The 24,429-nt window shown below is 44.9% G+C and overlaps 1 protein-coding gene across 1 annotated transcript in view; it reads right to left on the bottom strand.

Moving 5' to 3' along the window:
• Nucleotides 1–5,605: 5,605 nt before the first annotated feature.
• LOC132399945 (interleukin-17A-like) overlaps nucleotides 5,606–24,429 on the bottom strand; it is a 22,418-nt gene continuing 3,594 nt past the window's right edge. Inside the window, exons 2-3 of the mRNA XM_059980913.1 lie at nucleotides 14,613–14,836; nucleotides 5,606–8,958 (exon numbers count right to left, since the gene is read on the bottom strand). Of these exons, the coding sequence (XP_059836896.1) occupies nucleotides 8,724–8,958; nucleotides 14,613–14,836 (459 nt within the window). The 3' untranslated portion in view covers nucleotides 5,606–8,723. The remainder of the gene's footprint in view (nucleotides 8,959–14,612; nucleotides 14,837–24,429) is intronic.

Raw genomic sequence — 24,429 nt, 5'->3', positions numbered from 1 at the left:
CCAAATAAAAATCTGAAAAAAGATCAAGCAGTAAATGTGGCAATTCATGGGTTCAAGATTCAACACTCAAACTTATTTATCACGTGTACATTGAAACATACAATGAAATGCGTCATCTGCGTTAACTACCAACACAAACTAGGAAAGTGCTGGCAGCAGTCCGCAAGTGTCACCACACATTCAGGAGCCAAATCAGCATGCCCACAATGTTCAGCAAAATGACACAGAACTCAGCATCAACGAAACAAGACCCTCTCCTCTCTCCCACGCACTCACATGCACAAGACGAGTTGTCTTCTTCGGGCTGCAGTAGATTTGGACTTGCAGACACTGGGCCTTCAACTACCCCATTAGACTTGGAGAAATTCTCAGATCCGGAGCTCTGGCCAATGGCCTTGATTTCCAGATTTCTGTTTTGAACCTTGGGCCAACCACTGGACCTTCCAATTGAGCACCAAATTCCACACTCCCTGATGACAGGACCTGAAGTCTAGCCTCAAAACAGCCATCAAATAATTAGCAGGAAAATCCAGTTTTATAATTCAGACTGGTGGATAAATACTCTCATAGACACTTACGGAAAATGCTTCTCTCAGACCATGGGACCTGTTTAGTCCACTATGAACGAATACTGCCTGGCCTACTGAGTTCCTCCACCATTTTGTAAGTGTTGCTCTAGATTTCAAGCATCTGTGGAGTCACTTGTGTTTTTATTAGTGGAATGTGTCGTTTGCAGCAAATCAAATCAGTGAGGAATGTATTGGTGACAGACTGCAAGGTTTGATGTGCTTCCAGTGCTAACACCCACAGCTTATTAACTCTAATTCGAGTTTTTGGACTGTGGGAGGAAAGTAGAGCATCTAGAGGAAATCCACATGGTAACAGGGAGAACATAGAAACTCCTTACAGACAACAGTGGGAATCGAACCCCAATCAGTGATCTCTGGTGCTCTAAAGTGATTGTGCTAACCGTTACACTACCATGCTACCCCTTCTGCTGATACCTACCTATTATGTTCATGTTGTTGAGGTTACTTAAAGGTTCATCATTTTCTCACTCGTGCCAATTAGCGCCAAGATCTTTCATTGCAAAATGCAAATGTCAAGTACCCTGGGGTACGCATCACACACTGAACCAGGCAGATGCCCAGTAAGCTTCACCATGGTGTAATATTCTCTGTGACATATTGTTGCCTCCCCCACCCCACCCCCTTGCCCCAGTGGTCCCTGTCGGAGATGTATCTGGAGACTGGGATGGTCTTCCTGGGAACAGACCATAAAACCATTAGATATAGAAGCAGGATTAGGCCTTTTGGCTCATTGAGTCTGCTCTGCCATTTCATCATGACTGATCCATTTTCCCTCTCAGCCCCAACCTCCTGCCTTCTTGTTTCACTTCATGCCATGACTAATCAAGAACCTATCAACTTCTGCCTTAAATAAACCCAATGACTCAGCCTCCACAGCTGCCTGTGGCGATGAATTCCACCGATGCATCACTCTGGCTAAAGAAGTTCCTCCTCAAGTAGATTCTAAAAGGACACTCCTCTATTCTGAGGCTGTGTTCACTGGTTTTAGACTTCCCCACCATTGGAAACACTCTCTACACAACCATTCTATCAAGGCCTTTCAACATTCAGGTTTCAATGAGATCTGCCCCTTCCCTTTCCCCATTCTTCTGAATTCCAGCAAGTACAGGCCCAGACATCAAACACTCCTCATAAGACAAGCTGTTCAATCTCAGAATCATTTTTGTAAACCTCCTTTGAACCCTCTCCACTGACAGCACAACCTTTCTTAGATAAGGGATCCAAAACTGCTCATAATACTCCAAACGAGGCTTCGCTGGTGCCTTATAACAGCCATTCTCAATGGGGGCCATATGGCCCCCTTGGGGGCCCTGGCACATTTGAAGCGGGTCACTGACTGAAAACTGTGAGAAGGGGAGCCCCAAGCCCAAAGGTTTTTTATTGCCTTTCCCTCAATGTATTTGGTTGAGAGCGGATTCTGCAAGGTAGTTTCCTTGACAAAATCCAGGAACAGAATTGATACTGCAACAAAAGGTGACCTCCAATGGTCATTGTCTAACTTGGAGCCCGATACCATGAAACTTGCAGAAAAGCACCGAGCTCAAGGATCACATTAGGCCTGATAGATGTTTAATTTCATACAGTCTTTTTTTAAGTTTTGTCCAGTATGTCAGAATGTTCAAGTTTTCTTGGTGTTCAATAATAAATGATTTTCTGTCTATCTGTTCCCGTTGTATCCCTGTTTGAAAGGGGTGGGGGCTGGAACCTGAGAAGAGCTCCTAAGGGAGCTGTGGCCAAAAAATGGTTGAGAATCACTACTTTATAAAGCCTCACTTACTTTTATATTTTCGTCCTCTTGAAATAAAGGCTAACATTGCATTTGCCCTTCACAACAGCAACTCATTCTGCAAATTAGCCTTCAGGGAATCTTGCACGAGGACTCCCAAATCCCTTTGCTGCTTGGATTTTTTAATAGCTCAGTGATTTCTTCCCCAAAGTACAGTGGAAGAGAGGGGAAACATGGGATCTCCAATTCATTCTATAACAAAAGGAGGCTATTTGCTCCGTTGAATCTGTGCTGGGCCTTGGTAGAGTAATCCATTCTCCTTCTAATACAAATGAAAGCAACGAGGTGCCACGCTATCACAGTTCGGTTTGTCAGAGTTTGGATCTCTGGATTACTCCCAATGCCACGAGCTAGTGAAGATCAGAACAGGAAGATAGTACAGATGAATGAGTGGCTGAGGAGATGGTGCAGGGAGCAGGGTTTCAAGTTCTTGGATCATTGGAACCTCTTCTGGGGAAGAGGTGACCTGTACAAGTGGATCGGGCTGCATCTGAACGGGAGGGAAACCAATATCCTTGGAAGGAGGTTCGCTAATGCTATCGGGGAGGGTTTAAACTCGATTTGCTGGGGGAGGGGAGCCAAAGTGAAGAGGCAGAGGATGGGGCAGTTGGCGCACAAGTAGTGACAGCTTGTAGGGAGTTTACGAGGAATGATAGGCAGATGATAGAGGAAAGAAACACTCAGCCAGATGGTTTGAGATGTGTCTATTTTAATGCAAGGTGGGTGAACTTAGAGTGTGGATCAATACGTGGAAATATGATGCCGTGACCTTTACAGAGACACAGATGACTCAGGGGCAGGAATGGCTGCTGAGTGTGCCAAGATTTAGATGTTTCAAAAAGGACGGGGAGGGAGGCAAAAGAGGTGGGGAGTGGCACTGTTAATCAGGGATAGTATCATGGCTGCAGAAAAGGAGGAAGTCATGGAGGGATTGTCTACTGAGTCTCTGTGGGTGGAAGTCAGAAACAGAAAGGGGGCAATAACACTACTGGGTGCTTTTTATAGACACCCCAAAATGTGGCAAATGTTCATGGTATATTTGTGTGGCATTCTGCATAGGTATGTTCCATTGAGGCAGGGAAAGGATGGTATGGTAAAAGAACTGTGGCGTACAAAGAATGTAGAAAATCTAGTTAAGAAGGAAAGAAAAGCTTTTGAAAGGTTCAAGAAACTAGCTACTGTCAGAGCTCCAGAAAATTACAAGGGTGCCAGGAAGGAGCTCAAGAATGAAATTAGGAGAGTTAGAAGGGGCCATGGAAAGGCCTTGGTGAGCAGGACTGAGGAAAACTCCAAGGCATCCTACAAGTTTGTGAAGAGCAAGAGGATGAGCCGTGTGAAAATAGGACCAATCAGGAGTGAAAGTGGAAACGTGCATGGAGTTGGAGGAGGTAGCGGAGGTACATAATGAATACTTTGCTTCAGTATTCACCAGTGAACAGTACCTTGGCATTTGTGGGGATGACTTACAGCAGACTGAAACGCTTGAGCGTATATACATTAAGAAAGAAGATGTGCTGGAACTTTTCAAAAATATTATGTTAGATAGGTTGCTGGGACCTGACAGGTACACCCCAGGCTACTGTGGAGAGCGAGGGAGGAGGTTGCTGAGCCTCTGGCGATGATCTTTACATCAATGGAGACGGAGAAGTATCAGAGGATTGGAAGGTTGCAGACATTGTTCCCTTGTTCAAGAAAGGGAGTAGAGATAATCCAAGAAATTATAGACGTGAGTCTGACTTTAGTGGTGCACAAGTCGTGGGAGAAGATCCTGAGAGACAGGATTTATGAGCGTTTGGAGAGAAATAATCTGATTAGGGATAGTCAGCATGGCTTTAACAGGTCATGTCTTATGAACCTGATTGAATTCTTTGAGGATGTAACGAAACACATTGATGAAAGTAGAACAGTGGAAGTAGTGTATATGGATTTCATTAAGCTATCTGATAAGGTTCCTCATGCGAGACTCATTCAGAAAGTAATGAGGCAGGGGATCCAAGGAGACCTTGCTTTGTGGATCCAGAACTGGTTTGCCCACAGAAGGCAAACAGTGGTTGTAGACAGGTCATATTCTGCATGGAGATTGATGTCCAGTGGTGTTCTGCAGGGATCTGTTCTGGGACCCCTCATCTTTCTGATTTTTATAAATGACTTGAGTGATGAAATAGAAGGATGGGTTAGTAAGTTTGCTGATGATACAGAAGTTGGGGATGTTGTAGATAGTCAGACGTTACAGTGTGACATCAATAGGATGCTATTTGACTGGCTGAATTTTCCCGAGTTCTCCTCTTTTACAAACACAGATGATTCTGCAGATGCTGGAGGTACTCAGTAGATCAGACAATATCTACAGAGGGGAATAAACCATCAACATTTCAAGATTCCTGATGAAAAGTCTCAGCCCAAACATTGACTGTTTATTCATCTCCACAGATGCTGCCTGACCTTCTGAGTTCCTCCAGCATTTTGTGTGTGCTTATTTCAGATTTCCAACATGTGCTTTGTTTAAATTCCTAGGCCTCTAAAGCACTGCTTTGCCACCTGTGACAAACCAATCATATCCCTAGACATGCAAAGATGTTTAGAAAATAAAAATTGTTCCTTAAGTGAAAAATCCAAATGTCTAGATTTATAAAAGTTGTATTGAAAGTCTTTATATCTTTTGAACTGTTTTTATTCAAAAATGAATATACCTATTGACTTTTGGAGATTACCATAATTAATCAAAGTAAATATTAATTTGACACAATTTTATATCTTATGGCGTGTATCATTACATCCAGTACGTGCCTTCCTCTCATTACCATCTGTAAGGTAGTACAGGAGCCTGGAAGACTCACACGCTCAGTATTTCAGTAACAGCTTCTTTCCCTCGGCCATCAGATTTCTGAACGGATCATGAACACTGGGACAAGTAGGGGGTTGGGAGGGGCAGAGGAGAGGGGGGGCTGATGCTTTGCTGCTGTTTGTGCATGGGAGGGGGGAGGGGGCTTTGGGGTTTTTTGTGGATGTCTGCGGAGAGTAAGGATTTCAGGTTGTATACTGTATACATTTTCTGATATCAAATGGAACCATTGAACCAAAGAACACTACTTCACTTTTTTCACCTATAGATTTCTTATTGTCCTTTTATGTCTTGCACAGAACTTTTGCTGCAAAACATCAAATTTCACAACACGTCAGTGACAATAAACCGGATTCTGGTACCAAGAATTCCACAAACTATGGCACAGCCATTTCATGGTTTATTATTATAATAGTGACAGATTTTATATCACATGTCATTTGAAAGCATTACTGAAAATATGCGCCATATGGACGGCAGAGAATGTTGTACAGACATTAGTTCTAGGCAGCATTCTTAAATCCTCCAATGACATTCTGGACAGATGACGGTCTAAACGCAGGCTGCAAGAAATGCTTTAACAGTATATACCAGGAAATATTAGACCAATTATTTCTTTGTCACAATCATGGCTCACTTGTTCATTGATTATAGAGACAACCAGAGTTAATATTCAGTCAAAGGAACAACCAAGAATATAAAAAAAAGACATAACCCTTCACCCACATATCAGAGGATTAGTGTATTTGGTTCCCTGTGTGTGGAAATGTGGAAAACAACAACATCGAGCATTCAGTGGAATTTTAATTACACTTTCAAGAGATTGGAGCAAATGTTCCTGAAGTGATTTTACTTCCGCATGGTAGTGACAGCTATGGTTATAAATCTTGGATGTGGGGCGGAGCCAGGTGCTAATTTTAACCTAACACGCCTGGTGAAACTCCTTCCTGACACGGTGGGTCGTTGACTTTGCAACCACTTGATCCTTCTCTCAGTTAACTTTCACGGAGAGTAAAAGTTAGGCGGAGGGGGCATTTGACTTGATCACCTGACTGGTTTCACTCTGGGTGGGCCGAGTTGGAATCAGTTCCAAACTTCTGTGGGGGATTCCCTATGAGTTTACCGCCAGAACTATCATTAACACTTAAACCTGGGCATTAACCTTTAAGTTATGTCAGTTCATTGGTAGTTTAATCTAATGGAAGCAAACTTCATAACATTGAAGAACTAGGCCTGATCTTACTAATGAGCAAACAGTCACATGCTTGAAAAACCACAAGTCTGCACCTGCATCAAATAGCTCTTAGATGTCAAATATTTAGGGAGTGGGGGGTGGGGGGGGGGGGGGAGGGAAATCGCAGCTCTCTGCCCTTTGAGTATTTGCATCTCTCGTAGAGCTCCAGTCTAGTTTGCAGCGGTAAGGTCAAAGTTCTTTCCTCATTCAGGCAATTAAGGAGCCACCATACAACAATTCAAGAAAATGCAAAGAACTGGCTGGATCACAAGTTCCGCCAAAGACCATGCCATATTTGTACCCTTTCCAAAGGCTGATTAGAATTTGGCTTGTTTTGGGCACAGGGAATTATCAAGGCATCAGGAGAGAGGAGCCTGTGATTGCCCACCAGACTCACCCTGCAATGATTTGCAGAGGTGTTCACCAACATGGGAAACTTTGTCCTTTGCATACTCCCACAGCCATTGGAATCCAACCCAACCCCGTGCAATCTCCATCTTAAATCAACAAAAACGTTTAATACAGGGAGTATAGTGTGTTCACCCTGGTAAGGAAACACTACCCTGCCTAATCCCAGAACTTGGTCCATAGACCCTGTAGGTCCAGTACATGGTTCTTACTACCTTTGCTCCCACCACCCTCTCAGGCAGTGAGCTCCTAATCACCACCACTCACTGAGTGAAGCTAGTTTACTTCAACTCCTCTATAATCCATTGCCAATTGCATTAAGTCCTTCCCCACTCCCTGGAGTTTACTCCAAAAACAGGTGCTTTCCATCTATCAATGTTTCTTTTACATCTCAATTGTCACATTAGCCTCCTCTCTTCCAAAGTAAAAGAAGGCCAGCCTAGTTTTTCCATCATTGTTTCCAGCCTTGGCTGTCCTTGTAAATCACATTTCGAGGGAGGTTGCTTAGCCTACAACACAAACTCAGATCTAACACAAAACTCCTAGCGCTTGACTGGATTTCCATTGCCGCCCCAATTGAAAGGACACTCTTTTAATTAAAAAAAAGACCTGGCCAACTTGTTTCGGCCCTGCAGCCTTCCAAGTTTGAGCATCTCTACCTCTTGCTTCTTGTGTGTGCCTGAACATGATTATATTACCACTGGTAGCCAAGTCTCTTCTCAGACCCGATGAAGAGTTTTGGCCCAAAACATCGACTCTTTATCCCTTTCCACAGACACTGCCTGACCTCCAGGTAGGTAGGTAGGTGTGTGTGAGTGTGCGAGTGTGTGAGTGTGTGAGTGTGTGAGTGTGTGTGTGTGTGTGTGTGTGTGTGTGTGCGTGTGTGCGCGCGTGCGCGTGCATTCTCTCAATCCTTTTGATTTTCCTCCCCACATCTCTCTTGCCTTCTCTCATCCAAGTGCTTCCTCACCTGCCCTAATTACCTTGTGTTTGGTGCAAGGCACAATATGAATGGAAGTTGTTGATGCTACACCCACTACTGCTGTGAAAGGGGGTTTTAATATGATCCCCATTCAGTAACTGGCCAGCTGGTGAAGGAAATGGTGAAAAAGTTCTTCATAAACCATTTATAGTCTAGGAGCTCCCTATTGCCAAATTTTGTTGAACATGAGGTCACATGGACCTTACTCATTTTCCTCTGGTCACTGCATTCTCAACATGAATAAAGATTGGGTAGAAGATGCTCAGTGATGAACGGTCTGAGCTTCGGGGAAATAGGGTGGCAAATCTGTGGAGGCAAGTCATTGGGTGTAGTTGCAGCAGAGGTTGATAGGTTCTTGATTTATCAGGGCATCAAAGGTTACACAAAGAAGGTAGGAGAATGGGGTTGAGAGATGATATAATCAGCCATGATAGAATTGTGGGGCAGACTAGCCTAATTCTGCTCTGACTTATGGCCCAAATCTTTGAGGAAAACACAGTGGGACAGCAAAGGCTCCCAAAGGAAGGCCTACAGTAATCAGCAAGTTCTTAAATGGGAACTAGCCCACCAGTCTATTCCAGGCACAAAGCTCTCTGCAATTTGCAAAAAAAAAGAGCAGGATAAAATCTTCAGCCTTGTCGAATGTAGGGCCAATGAAATGTTAATATATCTTGGTAAGGTGGGTGGGGGAGGGCGACAGTTCCATTTTCAATTCAATTCACCATTCTGACACTGAGGGTCGGATAAGCAAAGTGGGGCTTTACAAAGCAAAATATTTCACATTTTAAAAAAAATATCGCTGGCCTACAGAAATGGTTTTCCATGAACCTTAAAAAAAAGGCTACATTCTTTCTACTGGGATCTTAGATATTCCACTAAGACTAGTGCTCTTTGCGCAACACACAGTTGCAAAACAATGCGATCTTTTCCACAGCTATTTTGTAGACGTAGGTCTTGTGTTTGCACTTTGACATCCTTCTCAGCACTATGACGGACGTGTGATACGGCACGCTGAATATGCTGTTATTGATCTTCCCGTTGGCTCCGATGCAGCCCTTGTGCAAACAGTACGCTTCCATCAGCTTCCTTGGGTAACGTGCACTGTCTTCATTAATTCTGTTAGGAAAGCAAAATAGCTCAAGATGAAACTGCTACCACTTTTGGTTCATGTGTTCCCCTCCAAATGTATCAAGAAGAAAATACAAAATCCTGAAAATACGTGCCACCAGTCTCAAGGACACTTTCTACCCCACTGTTATATCCTAGTACGATAAGATGGGACTCCTGACTTCAAAATCTACCTCATTATGGCCTTGCACTTTATCATCTGTCGTCACTGCTCTTTCTCTGCCACTGTAATGCTCTACTCTGTATTTCATTATTGCTTTTCCCTTCTACTACCTCAATGCACTGATATGATGAAACGGTCTGTCTGGATGACATCAGGGACCTCGATGGCATCGGGGGTTGGAGTGACACTATTACAGTTCGGGAGCATTGGTGTTAGGAGTTCAATTCCAGTGTCCTCTGTAAGGAGTTTGTACGTCCTCCCCATGGAATGCGTGGGTTTCCACGAGGTGCTCTGGTTTCCTCCCACAGTCCAAAAGATGTACTGGTCAGTAGGTTAATTGGTCATTGCAAATTGTCCTGTGATTAGACTAGGGTTAAATAGGTGGGTCGCTGGCCAGCGCAGCTCTGAGAGAACTGGAAGGGCCTATTTCGCAATGTAACTCTAAATAAATAATTATAAAATAAAAACACTAGTCTCATTTGCTCAAATCCCTCTACAATTTTCCTGTCCATGTACTTATCCAAACTCCTCTTAAATGTTGTAATTGTACCTGCCTCTACAACTTCCTCTGGCAGCTCATTCACCCTCTGCATGAAGCTGCCAGGCAGGTCCCGCCCCCACCTGAAACCTTTAGTTTTTGATTCTATTTCACTGGGGAAAAAAAGATGGCATGCATTTCCTAATGGCAATACACACAAAATGCTGGAGGAACTCAACAAATCAGGCAGCCCCTATGGAGGGGAATAAACAGTCAATGTTTCTGAAAAATAGTCTGTTTATTCATTTTCGTAGATGCTGCCAGACCTGCTGAGTTCCTCCAGTGCTCTGTATGTGTTGCTCTGGATTTCCAGCATCTGCAGAATCTCCTGTGTTTTTACATTCATCCTATCCAGGCCCTTATGATTTCATTTCCTTTTATTTAGAGATACAGCACTGAGCATCTCCTTCCAGCCCACTGAACAGTGCCTCCCAGCGACCCACCATTTTAACACTAGCCTAATCACAGGATCAATTAACCTACTGACCAACTTCTCTTTGGATCACAGGTGCAAACTGGAGCACCCGGAGGAAAACGCCAAGCAGACGAGGACAAGCTTTCTTACAGAGAGTGCCAGAGTTGAACTCAGCACTCCTGATAACCTGAGCATCACACTAACCACGACATCTACCTGGTGCCCCTATACACCACTATAAAATCAGCCCTCAACCTCGCAAGTTCAAGGAATACAGTCCTACCCAACCTCTTCTGGTAACTCAAACCCTCAAGTTCTGGCAGCACACTCAACTATCGGAACATTGGGGATGTGTGAGGAAAGTGGAAAAACCCCACACAGTCACCGGGAGGACACCCCACACAGGCACCGGGAGGACACGCCACACAGGCACCGGGAGGACACGCCACACAGGCACCGGGAGGACACGCCACACAGGCACCGGGAGGACACGCCACACAGGCACCGGGAGGACACGCCACACAGGCACCGGGAGGACACGCCACACAGGCACCGGGAGGACACGCCACACAGGCACCGGGAGGACACGCCACACAGGCACCGGGAGGACACCCCACACAGTCACCGGGAGGACACGCCACACAGGCACCGGGAGGACACCCCACACAGGCACCGGGAGGACACCCCACACAGGCACCGGGAGGACACGCCACACAGGCACCGGGAGGACACGCCACACAGGCACCGGGAGGACACGCCACACAGGCACCGGGAGGACACGCCACACAGGCACCGGGAGGACACGCCACACAGGCACCGGGAGGACACGCCAACCCCATGCAAACAGCCTGGGTCCCGTTAATAGCTACTGAGGGCCATTGTTCATGCACATCTCCTGCTGCAGGACACACTTCATGGCGTTCACTTTTTGTTTTAAGAATAAATGCTGCAACAGCAGAAACTCCTGACCAACCTGATGGGCGAGATGTTTATGAACTTGCTCTTTCTGGAAACAAACCAAACCGCTAAATACCACTTTACTGACAAGTTCTGGCACACTCCCCGCAATGGAGTGTTAGCAACCATTCAGGCGCCACATCACCAGCATGCCATCCCTCTCCCACCTCCAGCTGTCCCAGAAGAGGAGGTGCTTAACCACTCTCTCCAAGCGCTGAGGTTCCTCCTGCTGAAGATACTTCCCACAATGGAGTTGGGGAGGAACGACCATGATCACCGAATGGCCACAGAGCAATGGAGAGTTACAACTCAGAAACATCACACCCTAACCAACTTCGCTCTGCCCTACACCATTCCCCTTAATTCCACTCGCCTAGACATTCAAGCCAATTAAAGTTCAAACTAAACTTATTATCAAATTACATACATGTCGCCACGTATGACCTTGAGATTCATTTTCTCGCAGGCACTTACAGGAAATAAAGAAGTGCAATAGAATTCATGAAAAGCTACACTTGAACGAAGACCAGAAAACAACCAATGTGCAAAGACAACAAAGTGGAAATACCAAAAAATAGAACACTGAGAACATCAGCTGTGGAAAGTCCTTGGAAGTGAATCTGTAGGTTGTGGAATTAGTTTGGAGTTGTGGTGATTGAAGTCATCCACGCTGGTTCAGGAGCCTGATTGCTTAGGGCAATAACTGCTCCTGAACCTGCCGGTGCAGGTCCTGAGGTTACTGCACCTCCTGCCCGATGGAAGCAGTGAGAAGAGCAAGACCTGGACGGTGGGGGGCCATGACGATAGGTGCTGCTTTCTTGCGGCAGCACTCTTTGTAAATCCACTCAGTGTGGGGAGGGCTTTCCCTGTGATGGACTGGGCTGTGTCCTCACTTTCTGCAGACCTTCCCCTTCCTGGGCATTGGTGGTTTCTACACCAGGCTGATGGGATACTCTCCAAAGACACAAAAGAGATTCTGCAGATGGTAAAAATACACAGCAACACACAAACTGCTGGAGGGAACTCAGCAGGTCAAGCAGCGTCTATGGAGGAGAATAAAGAGTCAACGTTTTGGGCTGAGACCCTCCACTGTGCTGGAAAGGGAAGGGGAAGACACCAGAAAAAGATTGAGGGTGAAGGGAGCCCTCATTATAGGAAGGACCTTTAGAGAGGATGCAGAGGAGACTTACCAGGATGCTGCCTGGATTAGAGCATGTCTATGGGGATAGGCTGAGCAAGCCAGGGCTTTTCTCTTAGGTGTGAAGGAGGGTGAGAGGTGACTTGATAGAGGTGTACAAGATGACAAGAGGCATTGATAAAGTGGACAGCCAGAGACTTGCTGCGAGGACAGAAGTGGCTAATATGAGGAAGAATAATTTTAAGGGGATTGGAGAAAGTATACAGGGATGTTAGAGTTAGATATTTCCCCCCCCCCCCCACAGAGAGTCAGATACATTAGGGATAATTAAGGGACATGGATGCAAGAGAAGTGGAAGGGAATGTGGGAGGGGAGGGTTAGATTCATCTTGGAGTAGGTTAAAAGGTCAGCACAACATTGTGGGCCGAAAGGCCTGTGCTGTTCTATGCTCGATGATCTCTGACTTCCTCAGCAGATTGTTAGTTGCTCCTGATTCTAGTCGCTTGTCTCTCCTCATCTTAGTTGAGATCAGTCCCCTCTCTCCTTTTTTCTTTACTAATGTCTGGTTTTATATACAGTATTTAGCAATTTCCCTTATGAAAACAGTTCTGTTTACCCTTTTGCCTGTGTTTCTGAACAAGGATTCCTTGGTTTCACACTTGCTGGAGCAAAAATTGAATAAAGAATGCTCCTAACTCTTCCCTTTTTCCTCAGGATGAGAATCACAAGTTTACACACTCAAGGAGTGGACCAGCACAAATAGTGAATGATCACTTCAGTCCAGGGTCCTCCTTATTTTTAGTTAGTCTCTCTAGTCAAAGCTTCTTACTCCTGGTACCTGCTTGCTAAAGTTCTTCTACACCCTCTTTTAATCCATCATAAGATTAGCAGGAATCTCTGGATAGTGACCTAGAAGACACCTCAGAATAGATAACCATGGTTACTGGGGGTATACCCAAAATACACCTGCAGCAAATTCACACGTTTTATTCAGGACAGAGCAGGTGACTGAAATTGGGTGCCCGGTGCAGCTTTCTCTACTTTGGTGAGACCCAACATAGATTGGGGGACCATTTAGCTCCGTCCACAAAAGATGGGATCCCCTGGTGACCGTACATTTTAATTCTACTTCCCATTCCATGGCCACCTCTACTGCCACAAAGAAGCCTCTCTCACTTTGGAGGAAAAACACCTCATATTCCATCTGGGAACCCTCAGCCTACTGCCATGAACATTGATCAGTCCAACTCCCATTAATTTCTTCCCCACCCCCTTCTCTCTTTTTCCCCCTTTCTTGTCTGATTACCCTTCTCCCATTCTCCTCCCCTCACTTGCCTATCATCTCCCTCTGGTGACCTTCCTCTTTCCTCTTCTTCCATGGTCCACTCTATCAGATTCCTTCCTCAGAGCTTTAACTTTTCTACCCATCACCTTCCGCTTCTCCTTCCCCCTCACCAGATCTCACCTATCACCTGCCAGCTTGTACTTCTTCACCTCCCCTCATACTCTGGCTTCTTCCTCCTTCCTTTCTAGCCCTGATGAAGGGTCTCGAAACTGAAATGTTGACCGTTTATTCTTCTCCACGGATGTTGCCCTACCTGCCGACTTCCCCCAGAATTTTGCGTTTTGCTCTAGATTTCCAGCACGTGCAGAATCCCATGTGTTTATCCCTTTCCTGTTTGTGGTTAATTGCTTGTTCCTCAAATACTTTCAAGGTTACTTTTGAGGTGTGTAAGGATTTCTGCCTCCAACATACTTTCAGCCAGTGGTTTCCACACCAGCACTACTTGTTAAATGTATGTTTCTCAGCTGCTCATGGTCCTTCTATTAATTAAGTTTTTCCTGAAATTCCACCAGCAATGCCTCCTGTACCTAATAAAGTGCACACTGAGTACATGTTCCTGGTCTTCTGCTGCTGGAACCCATTCATTTCAAGGTTCAACATGTTGTACGTTCAGAGATGCTCTTCCACACATAACTTCTGTAATGTGTGGTTATTTGAGTTACTGCTGCCTTTCTGTCAGCATGAATTATTCTGAGCTCTCTCATTAACAAGTCATCTACCCCCACAGAACGGCTGCTCACTGGAAGTTCTTTTTGATTTTCACACCATTCTCTGTAACTAGAGACGGTTGTGTGCGAAAATCCCAGGAGACCAGCAATTTCTGAAACCACCCCACCTGGCACCAGCAATCATGCAAAGGTCAAAAATCACTCGGATAACATTTATTTCCCACTCTGATGTTTGGTCTGAATAACAACTGAACCTCTTGTCCATGTCTGCATGCTTTTATGCTTTGAGCTGCTACATGATTGGCTGAATCAGATATTTGCATAAACAAAGTATACAGGTATACCCAATAAAGTGACACCTAGTGTAGGTTAAGACTATTGTCTACCAGTGAGCAAGTCCAAAATACCCTGTAATTACCTGTATGACCAAGGGGAAGTACTCTGTTCTCCAATCCTCAAGGTATGACTGTGGGAGGCATTGAATTCTTTGCCAGGAATGAACTGCAGCGCGTTGGACCCCAAATGTTTCAGCTTGTTCAACAGATGCTTCTCACTGGGTTCAACACACGAATGCCGGGCTATAATGGATGGGACAGCCACTGACAGCAACATGAGGCACACAAGCCATTCCACCTGCAGAAACTTAAAGAGAATTCCTGGTTACGACTGAGTTCCAAAAGACATTCTAACCAACAGGTCTTTAACTCTGTTAAGCTGGTTAAAAGAAATTTTCACTTGAGCAACATTACTGTTCTCAAGTTCAAGTTGTCACTTAGCTATACACATGTATATTACCAAATGAAACAAGGTGCAAAACACAGTACATATAACGTGTGTGCGTACACACACACACCCTCCCCCCCCCCCCCCGAAGGTATACCGTTCTGATGAGACAGTTTGTAAACCGAGATGTCGTAAAGCGAAGAAGCAATTACCATTAATTTATATGGGAGAAATTTTTGAGCGTTTTCAAACCCAAAAAATAACCTACCAGATCATACCAAATAACACATAAAAACTAAAATAACACTAACATATAGTAAAAGCAGGAATGACATGATAAATATACACCCTATATAAAGTAGAAATATTGCATTACGGTGCAGTTTCAGTTATCAATATTACTTCCTTTCAGAGTCACCTTTCTATACTGACACCCCTGTGCCTAACATCACTTTATGGTCATATGACTGTGCTACGTATTGATATGCATTACATTTTATAAAAGTTGTGATCTTTATCTTAATGTGGGAAGATGAGGCTTCCCTCAGGATGCAGCACCAACATCTTGAATCATGTCTAGCTACCTCCAACCAGATGGCATGGATAAAGATTTCTCCTTCCAGTGAAGGAACTCCCCGCCTGCCACCATCCCGCCCCCCAAATTCCCATCCCAACTTTTCACTCCTTTTCACCTGCCTATTCCTCAGTGCTGTTTGAACAGAATCCAAACCCCAGGAAAAAATGATCAGGCCCCATCTCCGATATTTGAGGTGGAGCGGACAACTTCACTCGCCCCCACCACTGAACTGGACTCCCAATCCATCTCATGTTCTCAATATTAATTTTTATTTATTTATTGAGATACAGCACGGAGTAGGCCATATTCCAGCCCACTGAGCCATGCTGCCTAGCAAACCCCAACAATCTCAAATTTAACCCTAACTTAATCACGAGACTATTTACAATGACAAATTAACCTACCCTGTACATCTTTGGACTGTCGGAGGGAACCAGAGAAAACCTATTCTACAAGGAAGGCGTACAGTGACTCCATACAGGGGACAGCCAGATTGTTCTCCATACTCTGAAGACGCCCTGAGCTGCAATAGCATCACGCTAACCACCATGATACTGAGGAGCCTATTTATATCTACTATTATTTTTTTCCTTTATTTTTGTGTTTGCAGAGTGTTTTTTTAAAAAAAACACATTGGTGGTTGTCTTTCCTGTTGGGTGTGGTCTTTCATTGTGTTTCTTATATTTACCATGACTGCCCGCAAGAAAAAGAATCTCTGGGTTGCACACAGTTCGTGTCGCTGCCCTCAGAGAGGCCACCGGGTCCCGATGCTCTTAGAAATATTATCAAAATTCAGAGTTTTGTGGACTTGGCCTCTGGCAGTTTTATGTTTTTTTTCGTCCATTCTTTCTTGTTGCCAATTGGCAGGCTGGAGATATGGGTGATCTGTTAGTTTTTGTGCAAGGGAAGGTTTGGGGTTGAGAGCTTCTTTCTGCGTGGGGTAGGGTGTTTTTGCTGCCTTTCTTTCAACTACTTCGATGTTTTTTTCTGTATTTTATGGCTGTCCGGAGAAGATAAACGTCAGAGTTGTGTTCTGCATACATACTTGATAATAAAATGAACTTTTGAAAGTACATTTTACATTGAACTTTTGAAAAATGAAATCATCCGATGACGAGACCTCGATGACCTTCCCAACAGGTACCTCCCAGCGACCATCACCGAAACAGAAGCAAGGCATGTGTGAGCCTGCTTTCTTCCACCACACTACAATCACACACAAATAATGTACAGTATGCACAAACGTTTGTATTTGTGAAATGCCTTGGGCTATTCAGCATTGTAAGGTGGTGTTTAAAATTAATTCCTTCCGTGACAGAATGTTTGAGAATGCAGGTGTGAACTCGTACCCTCTGTTACATGCAGGAACGCCCAGAAGATTACAAATACAGGGTGCACTGCTATTCCCAACTCTTCTTCAACAAAGTAGAAGTAATTAAGGTTCACCTGGCCCGAGGGAATACGCATTTTAAAAATACGCTATACCTGTACTCAGATGGTTCAGACTGAAAAGACATCGAGCACACAGTGTAGGTCAGGAACTGCGTGTAGGTCAGAGTGACCCACAGTCTTTATCAACAGGACCCAGATGGGGCAAAGGGCCAGAATTCAGAGCTCCATGACTCAAGATTTTGCTTTGCGATGACTGGAGCTTTGCAAACATTCCTCAGACACACTGGAAGTTGCCTTTGAGCTCAAAATGATGCAGTTAACCACAAGGTCACAAGCCCAAAAGAATCTGATCTGCAATTTCATCATGGTTGATCCATTTCCCTTCTCAGCCCCCGCAACATTTCACACCCTGCCTAATCAAGAACCAACCTATCAACCTCTAAATAAATACACCCAGTGACCTGGCCTCCACAGCCACCTGTGGCAAGTCTTAAATACAGAACATAACAGCACATTACAGGCCCTCAAGCCCATGATGTTGTGCCAACTTTTTAACCTACTCCCTTGTATATAGCCCTCCATTTTTCTATCATCCATGTGCCCATCTAAGAGTTTCTTAAATGCCCCTATTTTATCTGTATCTACCACTACCCAGACAAGGCATTCCACACAGTCACCACTTCCTGTGTATTGACACCCCCTTTGCTTATCTTCAATCCCCTTAAAATTATACACCCATTAAAACACAGACTGCTGAAGCTGGAAATCTAGAGTAACACACAAAATGCCGGAGGAACAGCAGGTCATCTATGGAGAGGAATTAACAGTTGATGTTTTTGGGCCAAGAACCTTCATTAGGACTAGAAACTTTACAGCTTTTCAATTCAGCCTACCCCCCCCCCCCCCACCTTATGCTAGCTTCTTCTCCCTTCCTTTAGTCCTGATGAAGGTTCTCAGCCCAAAACGTCGACAATTCTTCCTCCCCACAGATGCTGCCTGACCTGCTGTTGCCCCCATATTAGCCATTTCCACCCTGTTTGCCCTACAAAATTTGTTCATGCTCGGAGTCAGAGTCACTGAACCCAACAAGTCCACGAAGGCATTCAAGCACCTGATTATACCAATTCTACATCTCATTTCATTCTCTAGATTTTCTCATCAAGTTCCGTCCCAGCCCCAGATCCCAGAGCTCGCAGTGTGCAGTGGACAATCTGCCAGCTCTCAGGTCCTTAGCAGGAGGGAGAAAACTAGAGGATCAGAAGAAACCCTGGTGGTTGCAGAAAGAACAGAGGATGGGTGGCGGGGTGGAGGTACGTCCCTGCCAAAGGAGGGTTAAGGCGCTCCTTCCCTCCACTAGCCTGCAGGTCACTGTTGGGCAAGGGGTAGCACCTGCTTAGCCCCCGCCGCCCCCAATCTGGGTGACGTGAAGTCATGGGAGCAGGTGGTGGATGGTCGTATGAGCAGCCAGTGCAGATCACAAGTCCTGGTTCTGTGACCGCTGACGCCAGGCAGACAATCTCTGAAGAGTATTGATAATGGCCGGGGTCACCCGTCTTGTAAAGGCACTGCCCAGAAGACTATGGCAAACCACTTCTGTAGAAAATTTGCCAAGAACAATCACGGTCACGGAAAGACCATGATCACCCCATCATATGATGACGCTAAAGCTCTGACTATCTATAGATACGTAGTGAAGAGTATATTGACTGACTGCTTCACTACCTGGTATGGAAATTGCAATGCCCTTGAACAGAAAATCCTACCAAAAGTAGTGGATACAATGTCAGTCCATCACAGGTTAAGCCCTTCCTACTATTGAGCACATCTGCGCAGAGTGTTGTCAGAGGAAAGCCAGCATCCATCAGGGACCCCCACCACCCAGGTCATGCTCTCGCCATTACAAAGATGATACAGAAGCCTTGAAAGTCACACCATGTTCAGGTACGGTTACTACCCCTCAACCATTAGGCTTTTGAACCAATGGGGATAACCTCACTCAACTTCATTTGCCTCATTACAGAACTGTTCCCACAACCTATGGAGTGACTTTCAAGGACTATTAATCTCATGTTCTCAATATTTATTGCTTATTATTATTTCTTCTTGCTTTTCGTATTTGCAAAGTTTGTTGTCTTTTGCACACTGGTTGAACACCCAATTGGTGTAGTCTTTCAGTGATCCTATTATGGTTATTATTCTACTATGGATTTATTGAGTATACCACAGGAAAATGAATCTCAGGGTAGTAAATGTAACATATTTGTATTTTGACAATTAATGTATTTTGAATGTTTAATGTTTCTGTATTATTGTTCACTTTTTGCCCAAGTTGTTCTTTTATTCCCCTCCCCACACACACATCTGATGGTCTTATTCTGCAGGGAGGTTTCTTTCAATGAGTTCTATGATGTTTCTTTGTTTTGTGGCTGTCTGCAATAAGAGGAATCTCAACACACACACACTTTGAACTTTGTAATTGTCTCCCCCCCCCCCCCTTTCCCCGTGCATTCCTTCCTCTCACAGAGCTCCTCCAGCAGATTGCTCGTTACTCCGGTGGGATTCGAACTCACAACCTGCCAACTGCGCAGTGAAAAGCCACATTGCAATTGGGACCCCAGTGTGTCTGGGAAAGTTGGAGGAGCAACTGGTTCCAGTTCCTCCCAGTCTGTAACAGGAGCGAAACAAATGATTCCAGATGTCTTGAAGCACAGATCATTCCTTTTCGAGAATAGGGCCAGAGTCACCTCTACTTCCTGAGGAGACTGAGGTCCTTTGAGCATGCAGGCCTCTCCTCCACATGTTCTACCAGTCTGTTGTCACCAGTACAATCTTCTGTGCAGTGGTGTGCTGGGGCAATGACATCAACACGGGTGATGCCAACAGGCTCAGTAAACTGACTAGAAAGGCTGGCTCTGTTATAGGATTCAAACTGGACACACGGGAGGCTGTGGTAGAATAGAGAACCCTACAGAAAATCCTGGCAATTCTGGACAATGTTTCTCACCCTCTGCATGCCAACTTGGCTGAATTTTTAGTAATAGACCAAGACAAATGCATTTTCCAAAGAGCACAATTGAAGTCATTCTTACTCTCGACCATTAATGAGTCAACCTGTAGCAGGGGAAGTGATGACCCCCTCCTGTTAGGCTGCTTGAGGTCATTTATCTTTTTCTTTCTACTTCTTGTCTAATGTTTATATCTGTGCACTTGTAATGCTACTATGACACTGCAATTTCCTTTGATATCAATAAAGTATCTATCTTTTGTGAAGCAATGATTTAAGATCAATCAGATGTGTTAAAATAGGTTTAGGTAACATTTAAAATCATTAACTGTAGTGCTAATAAATAGCTCCACCAAATGCAGCACCTTTGGTAGAGACGCATCTCCACCCAGCTATCAGAAAGCTAATAAGTAGTTCCACCAAATACAGCTGGTCGTCATCATCTAAATAAACATGAGTAAGTATGACTTCGCTTAAAATAGCCCCTTTGTTTTTGAGGAAGTTATCGGAAGCAGCTGAAATTACACCAGCAGCTTTTTGAGCTAACATACTGAAAGCGCTTGTGGAAACGTTCCCAGGATGTTATGTTCCCAGTCATACAGATCCATGGAAGATACATGGAGCTGGAATGGAGACAAAGCCTCCCCACCACTGAGGACATCTTCAAAAGGTGGTTCCTCTAGAAAGAGGCATCCATCATTAAGGACCCGCACTATCCGAGACATGCCCTCCCTCTTCTCTTCACTCCCATCGGGGAGGTGGTGCAGGAGCCTGAAGGTGCAATCTCGACGTTTTAAGGACAACTCCAGGTTTCTGAACAGTCCACAAACACAACCTCACTATTTTGTTGTTTTTGCGCTATTTGTTTATTTTTAAATACATCTTAATAAACCTATAGTTATTTTGTGAGTATTGTAATGAATTGCTGCAGCAAAAAAAAAATTCCTGACATGTGCCACTGATAATATATCTGATTCTGAATAGTGTCCTGTACTAGATAAAACACTGACAAGCTGAATCGAGACAGATAGATCACAGAAAATAAAACATGGAACTGTACAGGCACGTTGGCCCACAATCTTGTACTGACGTTTTAACCCAGTCCAAGATCAATCTAACTCTTCCCTCTCACATAGCCCTCTGTTATTCTTTCATCCACGTACCCATCTAAGAATTTCTTGAACATCTCCAATGTAGCTGCCTTTACCACCACCCCTGCTAGGGTGTACCACACATCTACCACTCAAAGACCGTCTTTCACATCCCCTCAATACTTCCCTCTAATCACCCTAAAATCATGCCCTCTCCCCTGTTAGCCATTTCCACTCTGGTGGGGGGGGGGGGGGGGGGGGGGGGAGGAAAGGGGGGATATCTGTCTGTCCACTTGATTCATGCCTCATCATCTTGTACACCTCTATCAAATCAGATCTCTTCGTTCTTCACTCCAAAGAGACTCACTCATCTTCTTGAGTTATGCATGCTGCTCAACAAATTTCCTGCGAAGCCTGGATATGAATCCAAACAGACGGATGTTATAAGAGCTTCCCCACAAGTACAACATGATACTTACCCCCAGCACTGGATTATCATCGACTATGGGCAAAACTGCGATTGTTCTACAAATAATCAGGCCAAATCCTAACAACGCAAAGTAACACAGACAAGATGCTGGAGGAACTCAGCAGGTCAGGCAGCCTCTATGGAGAGGAATAACAAGATTCTGGCCTGAAACATTTACTCATTCACTGGTGAACAAGAACTCAAATCTGGTCAGGTTACCTGAAAAACTTCCTACTTCCCCAAAAATGACCCAAAATTAATTAACTCATTCGCTACACCCATCTGATAGAGCTGCAGCTTAAAACCACCAAGCCTGCTGGTGGGGCAGGTACATTTAAAAGACTCTTAGACAGGCATATGGATGAAAGGAAGATGGAGGGAAGGGTCGGAGTGATCTTGGAGTAGGTTAAAGATCATGGGTTGAAGGACCTGTACTGTGCTGTCCTATGTTTTAAAACTCCCAATGTTAGCTAATAGTGTGACGCAGAGGGAAGCACGGAAACTCAGGGAAATTCCTCTCCAAGTTCTGAAAACAGTTACTTAAGCTCTTATGGACTGCAGTCCAAGTAGTACGTCACCTTTTCCTCCACATCCTATCTGCACGATTAAAATATGGAAGTGGTCTAACTATCGTAAGCACTTTTAGTGTACATTAAGGTCCATTGTAGAATATTGCAAAGTATTATCAATCACGTTATCCACAGGTGTCTCTACCCATTGTGTCTACACCAGCTTAAAATGGATTAAACTTAACCCTTTTACACTCTGCCTATTTTCAACCCTTTACCTCTTCCACCTATCTTCCCAGCTTTTCATTTCACCCCCTCCCTTCTCCTCATCTACCCTCATCTAGTCTCACCTATCACCTGCCAGTTTTGTGCAACACACACAAAATGCTGGTGGAATGCAGCAGGCCAGGCAGATTAAATCTCTTACTATCTTTCCTTTCAGTTAGTCCTGACGAAGGGTCTCGGCCCAAAACATCGACAGTGCTTCTCCCTACAGATGCTGCCTGGCCTGCTGCGTTCCACTGTAGCGGTGTGCTACATGCAGCGCTAAAATTACGACACGGAGTCTGTAACTGCAGTCGAAGGAAAAACTTTATTCGAAATCCTCAGCCTCACTTTTAAGCCTCCCTCAACCTGCCCCCCTGTGGCGCAGAGGCTCCAAAGCTCTGTGCTCGCAAACCCCCGTAGGCTATCTCCCTTAGCCGGAAAGCTGGCTAATTGTGAGCCGGTTCGGATGTGCCAGGAAATGGGTCGCCACACCACCGGCATTTTGTGTGTGTTGCTTGAATTTCCAGCATCTGCAGATTTCCTCGTGTTTACCTGCTAATTTGTGCTCCTTCTCCTTCCACCCCCTCACTTTCCAGACCTGATGAAGGGTCTCGGCCTGAAATGTCAACTGCTTATTCCTCTCCATTGATGTGCCGCTGGGTTCCTCCAGAATTTTGTATTCGTTGTTCTAGATTTCCAGCATCTGCAGAAACTTGTGTTTCTTCCTTTCCCGTCTGTGGTCACTTGCCTGTTCCTCAAATGTTCACAAGGTACTTTTGAGATGTGATGAGTAATTCTTCCTCCAGCACATTTACAGTCAGTGGTTACTCAATGAATCTTCTCCGAAGATCGTCATCTTGTCATGCTGGAGAGGCCGGTGTGTTCCCGAGATCCTGAGGGCATTACCATCTGGAGCTTAACTCTTAGTACAGTCACCCATAGTGGTAAGGTCAAGGCAGGAGGTTCCACAAAGAGTGGTCAAACCAATGGAACTAGCAGAAGTTCAAGGTACATTTATTATCCAAGTATGTATACCTCATGCAACATTCAGATTCGTCTTACAGGCAGCCACCAAAGAAACCCAAAAGAATCCATTAAAAAAAAAGACCATCAAATGTGCAGAGAGGAAAAAAAAAACAAATCATGCAAACAATAAACTCAATCAAACATCATTCTGAGCTGAAGTCCATAAAGAGAGAACGTCCACAGACCATTAGTTCAGCGCAGAGCAGAGTAAACCTTGTGGAGCAGCAAGCTGAACTGGCCCGTCCTTGCCTCAGGCCCTGACACCCTGACTTTTCAACCTGGCTCACAACTAAAGGCTGATTTATAGTTGTGCGTATGGGCTACGCCGTAGCCCTGATTATCACTTCTGTGTCACTCTACGCCGTAGCGAGCATGCGTTGGTGTGCGACAAAACGCCAGTTGGCGGTGGGGTTTCTATGCCACTGCGTTGAGTTTCTTTGTGAGAGACATGGACGAGGAAATGCATTTCAAACATTTTCGCATGTCAGCAGGTAGGTTTGACGATTTGGTTCATCTATTTCACATCAGTGTACAGACATGGCGGAGAAGAAGCGACCGGGAATGTGTTGGAGGAAATGAGATGCTACCATGCGGTCTGCGTGTTGTTGCAGTCTGCTTCGCTGCGATGGGCCAGTTACCTTTTTTGGGGAGGTGCGCGTCGCCCTACGGCATAGGGTACACGGTACCTACAGCGTCGATGCGACACACAAGTATAAAGCAGCCTTAAGACATCCTCCAAACATCAGGTTACCTCCAAGTCCAAAGGAAGTTACAGACTATTGCTTGCAATGATCGAAAGAGTGATTAACAAAGTACTTAGTTGTTCCCCTTGTTCATCGACCACCAACCAGAAGTCCCCAAGATTCACCAACGTCACCTTAAACCAGAAGATGATGACACTTCACAACGGCAGTGGAGGAGGAGAAAGGCTGGAGAAAGGAGGAGAAAGCCATCTTGCATTCCATGCCACTGGGCCCTGACCCCAATCTGTCAAGGACTGTGTGCTGGCTGCCCGTATATTAACCTTAAACAAGGTCACGCACAGGCATTCTCCGTTCAGGAAATCTACCCTATCATCCTGGGTACGTGGAAGCCAGGTCGGCCTCTACACCTACCAATGAAACTACCTCTCAGGAGGACATCACATTCAAATCGAGTGATCAACTTCTGTTTCTCA

This window comes from Hypanus sabinus, chromosome 9 (assembly GCF_030144855.1).
Source record: "Hypanus sabinus isolate sHypSab1 chromosome 9, sHypSab1.hap1, whole genome shotgun sequence".
NCBI classification, from domain to species: domain Eukaryota; kingdom Metazoa; phylum Chordata; class Chondrichthyes; order Myliobatiformes; family Dasyatidae; genus Hypanus; species Hypanus sabinus.
The sequence above is the reverse complement of the archived record's forward strand: the minus strand, read 5'-3'. Positions and strand labels throughout refer to the sequence as shown.